Genomic DNA, 14,320 nt, shown 5'->3' with positions numbered 1-14,320 from the left:
ACACACACACACACACACACACACACACACACACACACACACACACAAGTTGAGCATTGTCCCCACCTGGAGATGTGCACTCAGCCCCTCTAGTAGGCTGTGTGGACCAGACCAAGCGCAGACATGTTGATATGTGCTGGTGAGTGCAGACCAATCACCACGCCATGGCCAGCCATTCTTTTTTTTTTTTTTATTTTTAAGTTTCATTCTTAATTGAAAAATAATAATTACATGAATTTATGGGGTGCGATGTAGACACCGGGGCCTTCATGTGGAGTGATGAGCCCCACTGACATGATGCGAGCATCTCCAGTTCTTTCAGCAAATGGGGGCTGGCTGCAATGGGCATCCTCACTGGCCTCGCAGAGCTCGCTGAGTCAGTGTATCCCTGCAGCCTTGGCCCCTGCGACCTCTTGTGGACCATGAGGCTCATCCAGGCCAGCTTCTGCAAGGACCTTTGTCTTGCAGGAGGAGCTGATGCTGCTGAGACAGAAGCTGCAGAAGTCGGAGAAGTCGAGGAGTGAGCTCAGACAGAGCACAGACCTGCTGGAGAGCAAGGTAGGCCGCCCACCGCCGCCCAGACTCCCCGGGAGTCTGCCGAGGGAGAAGGGCCCTCTGCCCCAGCCTGTTGTGCTCAGGCAGCCGTGGCACCCTGCATCTTCCTCACCCTGTACAACCATGCCGTCCTGTCCCAAAGAGAAAAGCCCCCTACATAAGCCACGAAAGGAGAAAGGGTTGGGGTGGGGGGTGTCTCACCACATTAAAACAAGGGGAAGCTGTTGATAGAAGTGGGAAACAAAGATGTGATAAATACTGGCAGACACGTGGTGTCAAAGGTGTGATGTTATGGGCAGAGCGAAGAGCATGTTCCAGCCTGCTGGAAGACCAACCATCCGATAGGGAAAGTTAAAAACTGACCAAAATATGGACAGACGGTTCCTGGCCAGGGCAGCTTCTTTCTTTTTGCTTTCCCTCAAATTACTGATGATTTATTTAAAAGCCATTGTAGGAAGCGCACGGTGTATGCAAGTATGAGAAATCAGCCTCACTGGGGCCTGGGAAAACCTTCCTTTTACATCACTGTGACCCGTTATTTCTACTGCAAGGGAGCCAGAAGGGGCCACGGGGCTCCCTGGGGCTGGAGATGCAGGCAGTTGTGAGCCTTGCATGTGGGTTCTGGGAACCAAACTCAGGTCCTCTGGAAGAGCAGCTCGACCTTTTCACAACTGAGCTCAGAATACGTACATCCTGAAAATGTATTCTCTCGCAGTCCCACACATGTAGATGGTCTATTTTGGTCACACTCCCCTGTCATCCCCCTCCCGCTACTCTGAGCTCCTTTCCAACAAGTCCTCTCTTGCTTTGTCCTTTTACTGTGGTCCACCACTTTTAGTTAGTGTGTATGTGTCTGTGGTGTCACAGAAACACAGGCAGCTTACCAATGCCTATTCGTGTTTGTGTGTGTCAGTATGTCAGGAACACAGGCAGCTTACCACTGGCTATTCCTGTGTGTGTGTCAGTATGTCAGGAACACAGGCAGCTTACCACTGGCTATTCCTGTGTGTGTGTGTGTGTGTGTGTGTGTGTGTGTGTGTGTGTGTGTGTGTGTGTATGTATGTATGTGTGCATGTATGCGAGTGTGTCTGTGTGTCTGTGTGTGTGTCAGTATGTCAGGAACACAGGCAGCTTACCACTGGCTGTGTCACTGAGGAAAGTGATTTCTTCTCTCCAGCAATAGCTCCTGAGGTGTGGCATGAGTCCCTACCCCAGTCTTCTGGAACATTGACTAGCTTAATCTTGTGCAGTTAACCACAGCTGCTGTGAACTCATGAGTGCAATCAGAAGACAGCATTTCAGAGCATGCGCTCAGGCGCACCTGTGTATGTGTGTGAGCGCACACCCGGCTCTTACACTCTTTCTCCCCCATCTTCCATGATGTTCTGGCATCAGGGGCATTCTTATTTCAGAGATTTGCATGCTCAAGGATGCAATTACACTCATGAGAAGAGGCTCCATCTCAGCAGCAATCAGGAAATGCAAATCAGTGCTTCTGTAAGTGCCACTTCAGGCTCTAAGCAGGCAGAATGGAAAGGGGTTGCAGGGGTGTTGGCAGTGTGTGTGTGTGTGTGTGTGTGTGTGTGTGTGTGTGTGTGTGCACGCGCGTGCACGCCTCTACATTTATGGCATGCAAACTGATGTCACCGTGCATGGACAAGATGATGTTACAGAGACAAGCAGCTGGTGGCTGGCGGCTAGCACTGCCAATGCAGGCTTCCGATCTAATCAGATCTAATCATAACTATCCTGCCACTATTGCTTCTGTGGGCACACCCTGCCTGGCAGGTCAGTATTATAGCATGCAGGGCCCAGCTCTGGCTGGTAACTCTTCTCCCCTCATGGCCAGTGTAGCTCCTTCTATCGCTGTGACCTTTTCAATCAGCAACCTCATCTCACACCCACTGCGAGTGTCTTACATCCCAGGGAAGCGAATCTTGTCCCTGAGATTTGGAGACTGTAACACTGCATTTGTAGAAAGGTGCTAATCTTCTGTCAGAAAAGAACTATTACTGGCTTAGGAGGGTTTGAGGCACCTCTAGAGGTGATGCTCTCCCAGGCTGGTGTGTGGAGAGGGTGTGACCCGAGAGGGAATCCCCATCTTCCCTGTCTCTGTGACGGGCTCTGAGGTGACTCTTGCTGACAGAGGTTTTACTGTGGAATCTGGGTCAGGTCCCTGTAGAGCCTGATAGAGCAGGCACACCCAGACCCAGGCTCAGTGATGCTGATCTCAGGTTTGGGGTGCCCCCAGAACACCTGCACAGTCCCTAGGCTTGGAGTGACCCTGGAATGCCTACCCAGACCCCAGGCTCAGTGATGCTGATCTCAGGCTTGGGGTGTCCTCAGAACACCTGCACAGACCCTAGGCTTGGGGTACCCCCAGAACACATGCATTTCTAGCAGGAGTTCTAAAGAGAGTTTATTGCAAGAGTTGCTTCTCATTAGGACACACAAAGGGTCCCAAGGCCACCGATCTGAGAGTGTGTGTGGCCTTCTGTGTGGCTCTGTTATCCCAACACTTGGGGACCAGGTGATCCTGACCAGGCCAAGCATCACAGACACACCTTCCTGCTGTCCCTTGCCCTGCATCCAACCCACGTGCCTCAGCAGGGGAGGTGGCGGTTACTACCATCGCCTGGCTTATTAGACAGTTGCTGCAGACTGATCTCATTATCTGCAGTGAAGCCAAGGGAACGGGAGCCAGCGAGAGGCTGCCCTATGGGAGGGGTCTTCTGTTCATGGGGACACATCCCCTTTCATCTAACAGGACATGATTGTCAGGGGCTCCTGCAGATCTCTAACTACACAAGCGGGACATCCTCTTCCCAAGGTTATAGGTTTTCCCTAAGGTCTAATTCATGGTCAAGCATTGAGTGTGTGCTGAGATTTGGAGGTGTGTCAACACAACAACTTTTGAGGTTTGGTAGAGAAATGTGACAAGAACCCATCAGGAAGCTCCCGGGGTTGAAGGTGGCGGTCTGCAGAAGCAGTGTGACGTTTGGGAGGTGGCTTGCTGGTCAGGCAGGTTGTCAGAACCGGGCTGAAATCTCTTTTTGGCTTACAAGTCCCCTGGCAAGCCCCAGGCTCCAGCCTTTCCCTTCATCCAGCATGAGACCCCTCAGGGAGTTTCCTTGAGGTCCATTGCTTGAAGGCTCTGAAAGCCAGGGACACACACACATTTCTCTTTAGAATACCTTCTCTCCCATCAGGATGGGTATAGCATCTTTAGGCTCGTGCTGATTCCTTCTTGCCTCAGCTTCCCTATCTGCAGAACACTAGCCACAAACCCCCTGCATCTGACCCTGTATCTGAGAGCCCTCTTCCCTCCATTCGCCTCCCTCAGGCTTTTCCCAGGTTTGAAAATCTTTGAAAGTCAGAGCTGCGGGCAGGGTCAGGCTGTGATATGTGGATTAGTCAGTCATCTCTAATTACGCTGTGTGCCCTTGGCATGGAGCCTGGCACACAGTCAGTGTGCACATAATGACTGGAGGATCTAGGGATAATGACAGCCACAACTGGGTTCAGCTTTTCAGCTTTTCGTATCTGTCCTGAGCTGCAACCTGTGTTGGATGTTTTTTTTGTTTTTTTTTTTTTTTTTAATACTGGAAATTGATCTAGGATTTGCACGTGCCCAGTGAGCACTTCCTCGCTGAGCTACAAAATCTGCCCTCTTTGCAGACAGCGTCTTGCTGTTTCACTCAGGTTGGTCTTGAACACACGGTTCATCTCCCTCAGCCTCTGGGTTGCCAGGGTAACCGGTCCGTGCCACCAGGCCAGGCCAGTTCTTTTCTTTTTGATGCTATACAAATGGGGCCATTCCTTTTCCCTTCTGTCCAGCTTGCCCTCGGGACCATTGTCCCTCAGTAGAAAGGGCATTTCTGCTGATTCCAGCACAGATCAGATCCAGGGAGGGTTGTCAAAGTGATTTCCTGTCAACTGGCCTGTGACATCTGTAAAAACTCTGCTATGTTTGCAAGGCAGAGTCATCCACCCTTAAAGTGGTCTTCATGGTTCTGAGTGTAGAGTTCTCCCCTCCAATCAGGACCTCTGCCCATGCTTCGAGGGAATGGGGGAGGGGAGGATGGAGAAGGAAGAAGGGAGAGAGAGGGAGGGGGGAGGAGGAAGGGTAAGGGTTGCGTGGTCTTTGCCATGTGAGACCATGCCGTAGTCTCCTGTAGCTGGAAGAACAGACTGTCCTTTGTGCTCTAGACTGCGGGTTCCACGAGACTCAGAATTAATACATTAAATTAATTTTGTGCTCCCCGTGCTCTGGCAGATTAGCACAAATTAAATTTCACACTAATTGTCTAAGCGAGGAATCCTCTGCCCCTGCTTGGAATCAAGGCTGATTCCTAGCGAGGCAGGTGCTTAGGATTGTGGCCCTGGATGTTCCTGGATGGTACTGGTCACTGTCCCAGCCACACAGGGCTTTTACAAGGCCACAAGCAGGGTCTAACTTGCCCAAAGCAAAGAAAGGCCAGAATTAACAGGAGGGGGAGACAGAGGCCCTTGTGACTAGCTTAGCTTTTGGGCTGGGCCCTGGGGACTCCAATGGGGAATTTGCCCTTTAGCAAACTTCCCTGAGGTGTGCTAGGCTTCCCTGGTATACTATTTAAAGCCAAAAGGTTAAGCAAGAGCAAAAAGGCCCCTTTCAGAGGCCACCCACTCAGAGTCCCTGGGAGCCCCCTCTGTAGCCATCATACTTTCAGTAGAGAGATGAGCTCAGATATCAGCTTCATCACTTGCTTGCTCTACAGGCTTGAGCTCACTCCATACCTCAGACTCTCTGGCTCTATTTTTCCTTAAGTTTCCCTTTGGGTCACAGCGGGACAAGGACGGGCTGGAGGGGAAAGAAGGTCCACAGAACACACAGTGGCCCCAGTTTCTGTGGTGCAATTGTTTTCCCAGCAACACAGTTCTCAACTCAAGGACATTTGTTCTAGAGCCAAATACGAGTGACATCCTGGAAACAGATTCAGGTTACCCATAACTCCACAATCCAACATAGTGACCATTTTATGACCTATTTAGTAGTGGGACAAAGAAAACCATAAATCAACTCTTCTCAAGTATGATGGCGGAAACAGTTGAGTTTACTGAAAATGAGGAAATCTCTACCACAGGCTACAAATGCTAGAACATTCTTAGCCGGGGACTAGGAAGCTAGGTGTATGCTAAATTAACACACTAGGAAAGGTTTCATCTGATAGTTAAAGCAGGTAAGGGCAGGCAAAGGAGAGGCCAAAGAATGGCTTGTCAATCAAATGGGTTAAGACAGCCCAAGACAAATTGCAATTAGACTCTGGGCTTGCACCACTCAAACTTTCCCCGTGACTGAAGTTCGAAAGAGCCAGTCAGCCTGAGAGTTCTGTGGCAGGCTGGATCTTCCCGGGAACTTTCCTTCACAGTAGTTTTGTTTTCTGACTTCTAAAAACATTAGGAAGAACTCCACAGTACAGATGTGCAGCTGAGGCCCTTGTGAAACCATCTTCATGAGTGGGTGGGCACCAAGTGCTGTGATCGTGTGACCAAAAAATGAGAGGGGTCATCCTTGGTTGACATCTCCTGGGCTCCCACTGATGGCCCATGCCCACATGTGGTCAGCACTGACTGGACTTAGTGGGTTTTCAAAAAACAAATGAAAACTCAAAGCTGGGAGGGGGGAGCGATGGACATACCATATTTCACTACATAAATGAGGCAATGCGTCTATATGATCCCCAGTCTGAGTGCCAGGGGACAGAGGACCCCACCTCACTCAGTGCTTGTGTCTCCCCACAACCAAGACCCTGGCTGAAAGATCGAACAAGCAGCCGTGTGCTCTGAGACTTGACCTTGAGCCCTGCTTCCTTTTTCCATTCTCTGTCTCTCAACTTTATTTGCATCTGCAATTAAAAATGTACAACGGAACCCCACGTTCCATTCCCAGCATGGCATATACATGCACCACAACTGTAGCCCCAACACTTGGGAGGCAGAAGGATCAGGAGTTCAAGGCCATCCTCAGCTGAGTAACTGGGCTACGTGAGACCATTTGATGCTGGGTCTTCACTTTATTTTCTTTTCTGTGGTGGTGGCAGCACTGGGGTTTAGCTGTCAGCTCTGGAGAAAGCAAGTCACCTTTATCAGCTCACATGTCATGTTAACTCTCTGCCCCCTATTAACAGGTCTGTGTAATCACTAATACATTACAGGTCGGGTGCAGCGAAGACAGGCTGGGAAGGCGGAGAGCTGGCACCACGGCCCACAGAGCGTGCTCTGCACAGAGCATTCAGCTGTGCTTGTGCCTTACATGGGCACAGTAACGTTGCTTCCTGCGGGGCTGTTCAAGTTCAGCTGCCCTTAGTTGGGTACCTACTATGTGCCAGGGCTTATCTCACTTACTACCAAAAAGTTCTATTAGTTCCCTCCCTGCCTTTTGAAGAGGATACAAGTGATAATCAGGGGACCCAGTGTGCACTAACGAGACGGAACAGTTACGTCCGGAAGTGTGAGCTCTTGGCCTTCATGTCCACGAAGCAGCGCTTTGTCCTAGGACAGCCCTGCGCTGCGTGCAGCGTGGAGAGGAAAGCACAGCCAGTGGTCTCGGTGGTTTCTCGTCCTCAGATCACGGACCTGACCTCAGAGCTTGCTGATGAACGCTTCAAGGGTGACGTGACCTGCCAGGCACTGGAGAGCGAGCGGGCCGAGAGGCTTCAGGCCCTCCGAGAGGTTCAGGAGCTCAAGGTGAGGGCTCACGGTGACCTGCTTGGGGTGGCCTGAAGAGGTGGGTCCAGGTTGCTGGTGCCTCTCTGGGACCTGTCAGCCCAAGTGAGATACGAAGGCTAGCTGACTTCTGTGTCCTGGGTCCTAGGGACACTTGGGTCTTCCCAAAAGCCTGGGAGGTGCTGTGGGTAGTGACCTGAGCAGTGGAAGCATGATGTGTGTGCATGATATGTGTACCATGCCTGTCTCATGCGTGTGTAACAGGTGACCAAACCCTGGCTTTGGGTGGTCACCCGTGAAAGGGCCAGTCTTGGCCAGTTTAGTCCATTTTCATTATGACAGCAAAATATCTCAAGTGGATTTCTTTATAAAGCAAAGAGGTCTGCTAGCTCTTGGCTCTGGGGACTGAAGGTCTTGGGCTGCCCTATTGGCTCAGCCTTTGGTGAAAACCTAAGGCAACTGGCACCATGTCGGGAGAGAAAGGTTTCTGAACTAAATAGGAAGCTAGAGGGGGCGGGGTCTCTGGGTTCCCCACTGTAGCCCTCTGTAATAACTAAAGCAAGAGTCTCACAAGAGCCTCCATACCAGGGCCATAAAGCCCTCTACCAGGTCCAACCTTTCATGGTGCCATAAACTAGTTTTTCAATACACTACTGGGGCTTGGGGGTAGAGATTCCATTGTTTCCAAACCTCCGCCGACATGACACGGAGCCTTTCTTCCAGGCTAAATACCAGCAAGCGCAGGATGCCTTGGGGGAGGTGCAGAAGCAGCTGGAGGAGGCACAGCAGAGGAGCCAGCAGGCCACCTTGGAAGAGAAGCATGCAGGAGGAGGTGAGCAGCGGGGGACCCGGGGGTTGGGAGCTGGCAGATGAAACACCCTTCCACTCTGTTCACTTGATCATGGCTCTGCACCGAGCAGTTAAGTCCCACTCAAACCACCACATCTGTGGCGGCCAAACAGGTGCAACTCTGCCCTTGGGCAGCTTATAGTCTAACTCAGCAGCCGCTGTGCCATCTGCCCAAATTCCCAGTAAAGATGGATCATGGCGAAAGGTGAAGGCTCAGGTTGAAAAGCAGGGAGGAGCTAGAAATGTGGCTCCATTGGTAAAGCGCTTGCCATACCAGCTTCAGGAATGACCTCTGCATGGTCTCACATCAGCCAAACTCATACATGATCAAGTCGAGACTGACTCTCAGGGTGACTGCGCAGTGAGAGGCAGGCAGCGCCGAGTGCTCTCGGTGTGCCCTGGTTATGCCACTGCCTGGGGACTTGGATTTCATGGTTGAGCCGAACGGTGACATCTTTGTCCGGTCCCCACTATGCTGCGTATTCCCTCCAGCTGATTTGAAGCTGTTGAGAAAATGCCCAGATATCAGATGCTAGCAAAATATTGGTAACAGACTTCAGGATGCCCTTGCAATATCAGGACCATCCAAGGGACAGAAGTCTGGAGTCTGTGGAGAAGACACCAAACACAGTGGGCTTCTACTATGCTCTTAAGAAATCATTATATCCATTTCACTGCCTGTGTGTGTGTGCACACATAAGATACGTGACAATCAGGGGACAATCTGTGGGAATATGTTCTCTATCATGGGGTTCATGGTAGAACTCAAGTCATCATGCTTAGAGGCTTCTCAAGCTCCTTTGCCTGATGAAACACCGCCCCCCCACACACACACACATTGTGCTCCTGCTATGTTTGTGTCTGAGTCTCCCTGATAAACTGATCAGGGAAGGGACCACAGGGCATTTGAAGGTTTCTGCTAGGAGAGACTCAACAGGTCAGAGTGCACATAGGGAGTGGGGTATCTGTTGGTACAGAGCCAGCTATGTGCGGTAGCACAGCCTCCCCAGAGGCATCCCAGGATGGCTTCATCTATCCAGGACGTGTCTGGATGAGGCTATCCAGGCATGTTTCTTTTGCAGCGATCAGGGGGCTGATGAGGTGGAGATGTCCTTAGCTCACAGGCCTATCGATCACTGCATGAGGCAGGTGCTTAGCTCTGGATGTGCAGTTTGGGAAGCCAGCCACAGAGAGTCTGTTTTTCATTAGGAAAGCCATACATACTCTTTACATGAAACCTCTAAAATACAGGAAAGTTGAAAGGGCCAATAAAACACTCTCATCCACCACTGCTGTCCTCCCTCGCCCGCCTCTGCCTCATAAAAACCCAGCTTTCTTATGCCAGCCTAAACACTTACATTGAGTCTTTTATAATACACTCCTGGCACCAGGCTGGACTCTGAGGGCCTCAGAAGAATTTTAGTTGAGCTCAGGAAACTAGCCATAAGTGTGGAAACAGATTACAGAAAGCCAGGAAATAGGTGAGTGGATAAATCAGGGCATTGTTATATAGACTGGTTCCTTGTTCTCTCATCTATCCATTCGCTCACTGACCCATCCCTCTACCCATCTACCCATCAGTCCCTTATCTATGTTCCCACCTATCCATCTATCCCAACCTCCACCATTACACCTGCTTATCAGGGATACATGCATTACTCTTCCATCTTAACCACCCATGCAACCTTCTATCTCATCACTTATCATCTATTTCGTCATCTATCATCTATCTATCTATCTATCTATCTATCTATCTATCTATCTATCTATCTATCTATCAACTGTCCCTCTGTCTGTCTGTTTAATGAACACTTGTTTGCATTTACCATATGTTCATCATCGTAGTGTGTCCTAGGATAGTACTTATGGATAGAAGTCCTTTCCTGGATTCTCATGATTTTCTTTTTACCAGGAACAAACCAGTTTGTAGCTCTCTTGAACGTGTTTCTTATTCCCATTAAATGGTACTAAAAGCTGAATAGAAATGACTTGTTATTAATGCAATTATCCATTGTACTGGTGAAAAGCAGTGCATTAAATGAGTGTTCCACAGGTGGATGTATAGATGGATGGGTGGGTGGGTGGGTAGATATATGGATGGATGGATGGATGGATGGATGGATGGATGGATAAATGGATGAGTCAGTGGATGGATAAATAATGGATGGATGGATGGGTGGGGGATGGGATGGATGGATGGATGGGTAAATGGATGAGTCAGTAGATGGATAAATGATGGGTAGATGGACGGATACATGGATGAATGGATGGTGGACAGATGGACAGGTGGATGGGTAATGGATATATATAGATGGGTAGCAATGTATATAGATGATAAAGAAGTGGATTTGCTATTTCCTAAAAATGTTCCCCAAGCTCTATTAGCTTAAGAAACCTCATACCTTGGTTGGTGATCAAAACACAAGATATAATAACCCCTAATTCAGCCAAATAATTTTGAGTCAACTATCACATGACTTTCAAAACCAAATCAAGGGTTTTAGTATACCCAGGGCATCTTGTGGCCAAATTTCTATTGAGTGATTATTCATTCACCTATCTGGTAACTCCCGCCCAAGTCACCCAGCCGTGGCCAGGAACACACTGGCTGTCTTTACCCCATGGTTCTGGTGGGTCCATCGGCAGCTGGAAAGCATACCTTCCCTCTGTCTGAAAAACTACCTAGATGGTGTTGGGGATATACCAATGACTAGAGAGCTCCCTGCCTTCCAGGTTATGGGATTTCTTTGGAAAAAGAAACATCCAGGCACCCTTGCAGGGCACAAGGGATCCGAACTTAAAACAGCGAGGTCAGTGGATGTGGTCAGGACAGGCTGCCTGGAGGGAGCTCTGGGCTTTGCCTCAGCCCGGACCTCAGAAGCCAAGACTGAGGCTCGGGGGCCATGAACAGTACTGTGAAGTGGCAAGTGCCTCTGCCGTATCCCTCACTAGCCATCCCCTCTGCCCCACAGCGGACGAGTGGCAGATGCGCCTGGACTGCGCTCAGATAGAGAACGACTTCCTGAGGAAGCGCCTTCAGCAGTGTGAGGAGAGGCTGGACTCGGAGATGAAGGCTCGGGCAGAGCTGGAGCAGAAGGTGAGAGGGTGGAGATCGCGACCCCAGAGGCCCAGGGGTGGGCGCCTTCTCCCTCCATAGTTAGAGGCCACTGTGTTGTCTGGTCCTGGGGAAGGAGGAGGTGGAATCTTTACTGTTGGAACAAACCCCTATCCCTGTGGAATGCGGGGAGGGTGTTCTGGGGGAAGGGTACCACCTGCCTTGAATCCAGATCCATGTCAGAGGTCTGGCTTTAGCAGAAATCAGTGGCATCTAGGCCTCAGGTTCTACTCTGTAAAGTCACTACAGCACATTCTTGGAATTCTCCTGCTATCTTAGTCAGTGTACTCTGGCTGTGAGCACCACAACCAAGGCAACTCTTACAATAGGCAGCATTTAACACAAAAGAGGCGTGGGTTGAGTTTCCTCTACATTTTCAGAGGCTCGGTCCATTACCATCATCACGGGAGCATGGTACTGGATCAGCAGCTGAGAGCTACATCCTGACCCACAGGCTGAGATAGGAAGAGAGAGACACTGGGCCTGGCTTGGACTTTTGAAACCTCCCAGACCACCCCTAGTGACACACTTCCTCCAACATAGCCACACCTCCTAATCCTTCTAATCCTTTCAAATAGTCCCACTTCCTGGTAACTAAGCAATCAAATATATGGCCCTATAGAGGTCATTCTCATTTGAACCACCACACATGATGTCTCCAGCTCCAGTACAACTTCTCACCTCTGCTACCTGTCTCCCCTAGACTAGAGCCACAGCTGGTGATCTCTTCAACCACCGGCTGTACCACAGGTTAGAGTGCTTTGATTCCCTTCCAGATTGTTCTAGCATTGCACATGGTCCTGTCAAGGTGGACAGTTTTGAGTGTGTTCTACATCTTGATTGACCATTGGGAGAGGGTAGGTCCTCTGTTCTGGCCCCAGCAGTCCTAGGTGCCCTGTGCTGTGGAGTATTCTTCTTCTCTCTTGGTAGTGTGCGTGAGTAAGTGTGTGTGCACCCGTGCATGTGTGTGTGTGTGCTGAGCTAGGTTTTATTGGCTTAACATCCCACTAATTCTAATTTTCCTGACTGTGTTGGTTTTACCAGGCATCCTTTGATAATGGGGCATGAGAAGGGTCTTCTGTCAGAAATACACTGAAAGAGGCCTGGGTTGGGTTTCTTGGGCAATTGCTTCCTACCTTATCCATGGCTTCTGAGTTCCCTACCATGGCCCAGGCTGGGGTGTCCCATTCCCTTTCTCATTGGGTGCTTCTCTTTGAGAGTGTAAGCCCAGCACCACACTGACTTCCTCTTTCTCAAATACTCACTTTCTCCACCTAGGACCTTTGCATATGTTGCTGCTGGGGCTGGAGGATGACTCCTCTCCTTCTGTCTCGATATCCTCATCCTAGCTTCAGACCTTAAACACCCCTCTCGAGAAAGCCTTGGCTGCCATAGATTGGGAATCCCCAGGCTGTTCTCCCCGAGTCTGGCACACACTCTGCAGCATAGCATCATCTCTTTATGTCTTGGTCTCTCCCCTTCACCTTAAGAGCCATAGGGTGGAGGCGTTTATTGGCTGACTCTGCTGCTACAGTCTCAATGTGGGAGGAAAACAAACTGTGGGGTCCTGCAGAGGGGGCAGAGGAAGAATCATTGGGGACCCTGTAAACAGTGTAAGAGAGGTACAGTGAGCCGTCCCAGCCCTACCCCTAGGGTGTTGTTCAGCCTCTAACAGTCACTTCCAAGATGAATGAAGAACTGTGACACTTAATAGACATCCTGGGTGCCCACACACAGACGGACAAAGAGGTGGCAGCCTGGGTCTGTGACGACAAATCACAAAGTCAGGTCACTTTCCCTAAGGAAGGGGGGTAACTCACACCACATTAAAAAGTCATAAAAGCTCAACCTTCTCCAAGCAGCGGAACATAAGAAAACATCCCATTTGCCTTCAAATACTGAATTTAGAATTACAGGCCTCATTAACTCAGAGTTTTGCTTATTTAAAGCAGCCTTTTAATGAGGCTACTTCTTCAAAGCATATATGCTGAGTCCCACTCTTCCCCCGATCTAAACTGGGACACTGTGTGTGTGTGTGTGTGTGTGTGTGTGTGTGTGTGTGGTGGTGGTGGTGGTGGTGGTCTGGAGAAGATGCAGGCCTCTTGCTTCTGTATTTTCATGGCCCTGAGAGAGCTGTAGGCTTCAGCCCACACCACAGGACCATGTGATGCCTGTTCCTGTGAGGGTCCACCTCTAGGGTGCCTGCTCAGATTGGCAGAGCGCGCCCTCTTGGTGACTCTGTAGCTAGTCCTCACAGGTCTCCTCAGACAGTAGGTCCATCAGTCATCTGCTAGTCAAAGTGTCAAGCTGAGGCAGGGCAGGGAAAAATGAATTGTGGGAGTGGGCCAGGAGATTGGCTGAGGCACAGCAGAGAGATCACCAAGAGACCGGTGGGCTTGCCACACATTACCTCGCAGCAAAGTGGGGCTCAGTGAAGCAACTCTCTGAAGCTGGCAGGATTCCTCCAAGGTCCTCTCTCCCAGCATCCGTTTCCTTACATGGCGCTGGCCTTGGGAATGGAGGCGCCAGTGAGCCTTTTCTTTTGAGTTCTCTCTTTTTGACAGCTCGGGGAGCTGCAGACTGCCTATGAGGAGGCCAAGAAGATGGCTCACCAGCTGAAGAGGAAGTGCCACCGCCTCACGTGGGAGTTGGAGGACACTCGAGTGCTGCTGGACAACCAGCAGAGCAGGAACCACGAGCTGGAGAAGAGACAGAAGAAGTAAGTGCGTGCCACACTGTTGACCAGCCCGCCAGGGTGGGCGTCATGGCGACGGGGTACACTGAGGCCTCTGGCTTCTCTTCCAAAGCCCCCTCCCCACTTCTGTCGAGTACCCAGGAGCTCAGAGTGCAGTACCCTCATTCCCACAGCCATGCGGATGGATTCCTGTTGGGCTCTCAGGATCCCCAACCAGGAATGGTTCTTTGCTGCCCCCCCCCCCACTCCTTCCTGGAGGCTTTGTGACCTTGTGGAAATCACTTGCCCTTTCTGGGCTCTACCATCTCTTTTCATCAAGGGGTTGGTTGTAGAGAGTGAGGCTAAGCTAGTGTGATGGGCGGGAGTCCGTGCATCTTAGGGGATCATACCAATTTCTATCT

At 50.4% G+C, this 14,320-nt stretch overlaps 1 protein-coding gene across 1 annotated transcript in view; it reads left to right on the top strand.

Moving 5' to 3' along the window:
- Positions 1 to 14,320, top strand: part of Myo18b (myosin XVIIIB) — a gene marked incomplete at its 5' end in the record, with an annotated part of 188,809 nt that overhangs the window by 76,359 nt on the left and 98,130 nt on the right. The window contains 5 exons of the mRNA XM_055605947.1: positions 469 to 558; positions 7,162 to 7,281; positions 7,984 to 8,092; positions 11,082 to 11,206; positions 13,789 to 13,943. Of these exons, the coding sequence (XP_055461922.1) occupies positions 469 to 558; positions 7,162 to 7,281; positions 7,984 to 8,092; positions 11,082 to 11,206; positions 13,789 to 13,943 (599 nt within the window). The remainder of the gene's footprint in view (positions 1 to 468; positions 559 to 7,161; positions 7,282 to 7,983; positions 8,093 to 11,081; positions 11,207 to 13,788; positions 13,944 to 14,320) is intronic.

This window comes from Psammomys obesus, unplaced genomic scaffold, assembly GCF_907164565.1.
Source record: "Psammomys obesus unplaced genomic scaffold, mPsaObe1.curated_primary_1811, whole genome shotgun sequence".
Classification (NCBI taxonomy): Eukaryota; Metazoa; Chordata; class Mammalia; order Rodentia; family Muridae; genus Psammomys; species Psammomys obesus.
This window is presented reverse-complemented; position numbering and strand designations above follow the sequence as displayed.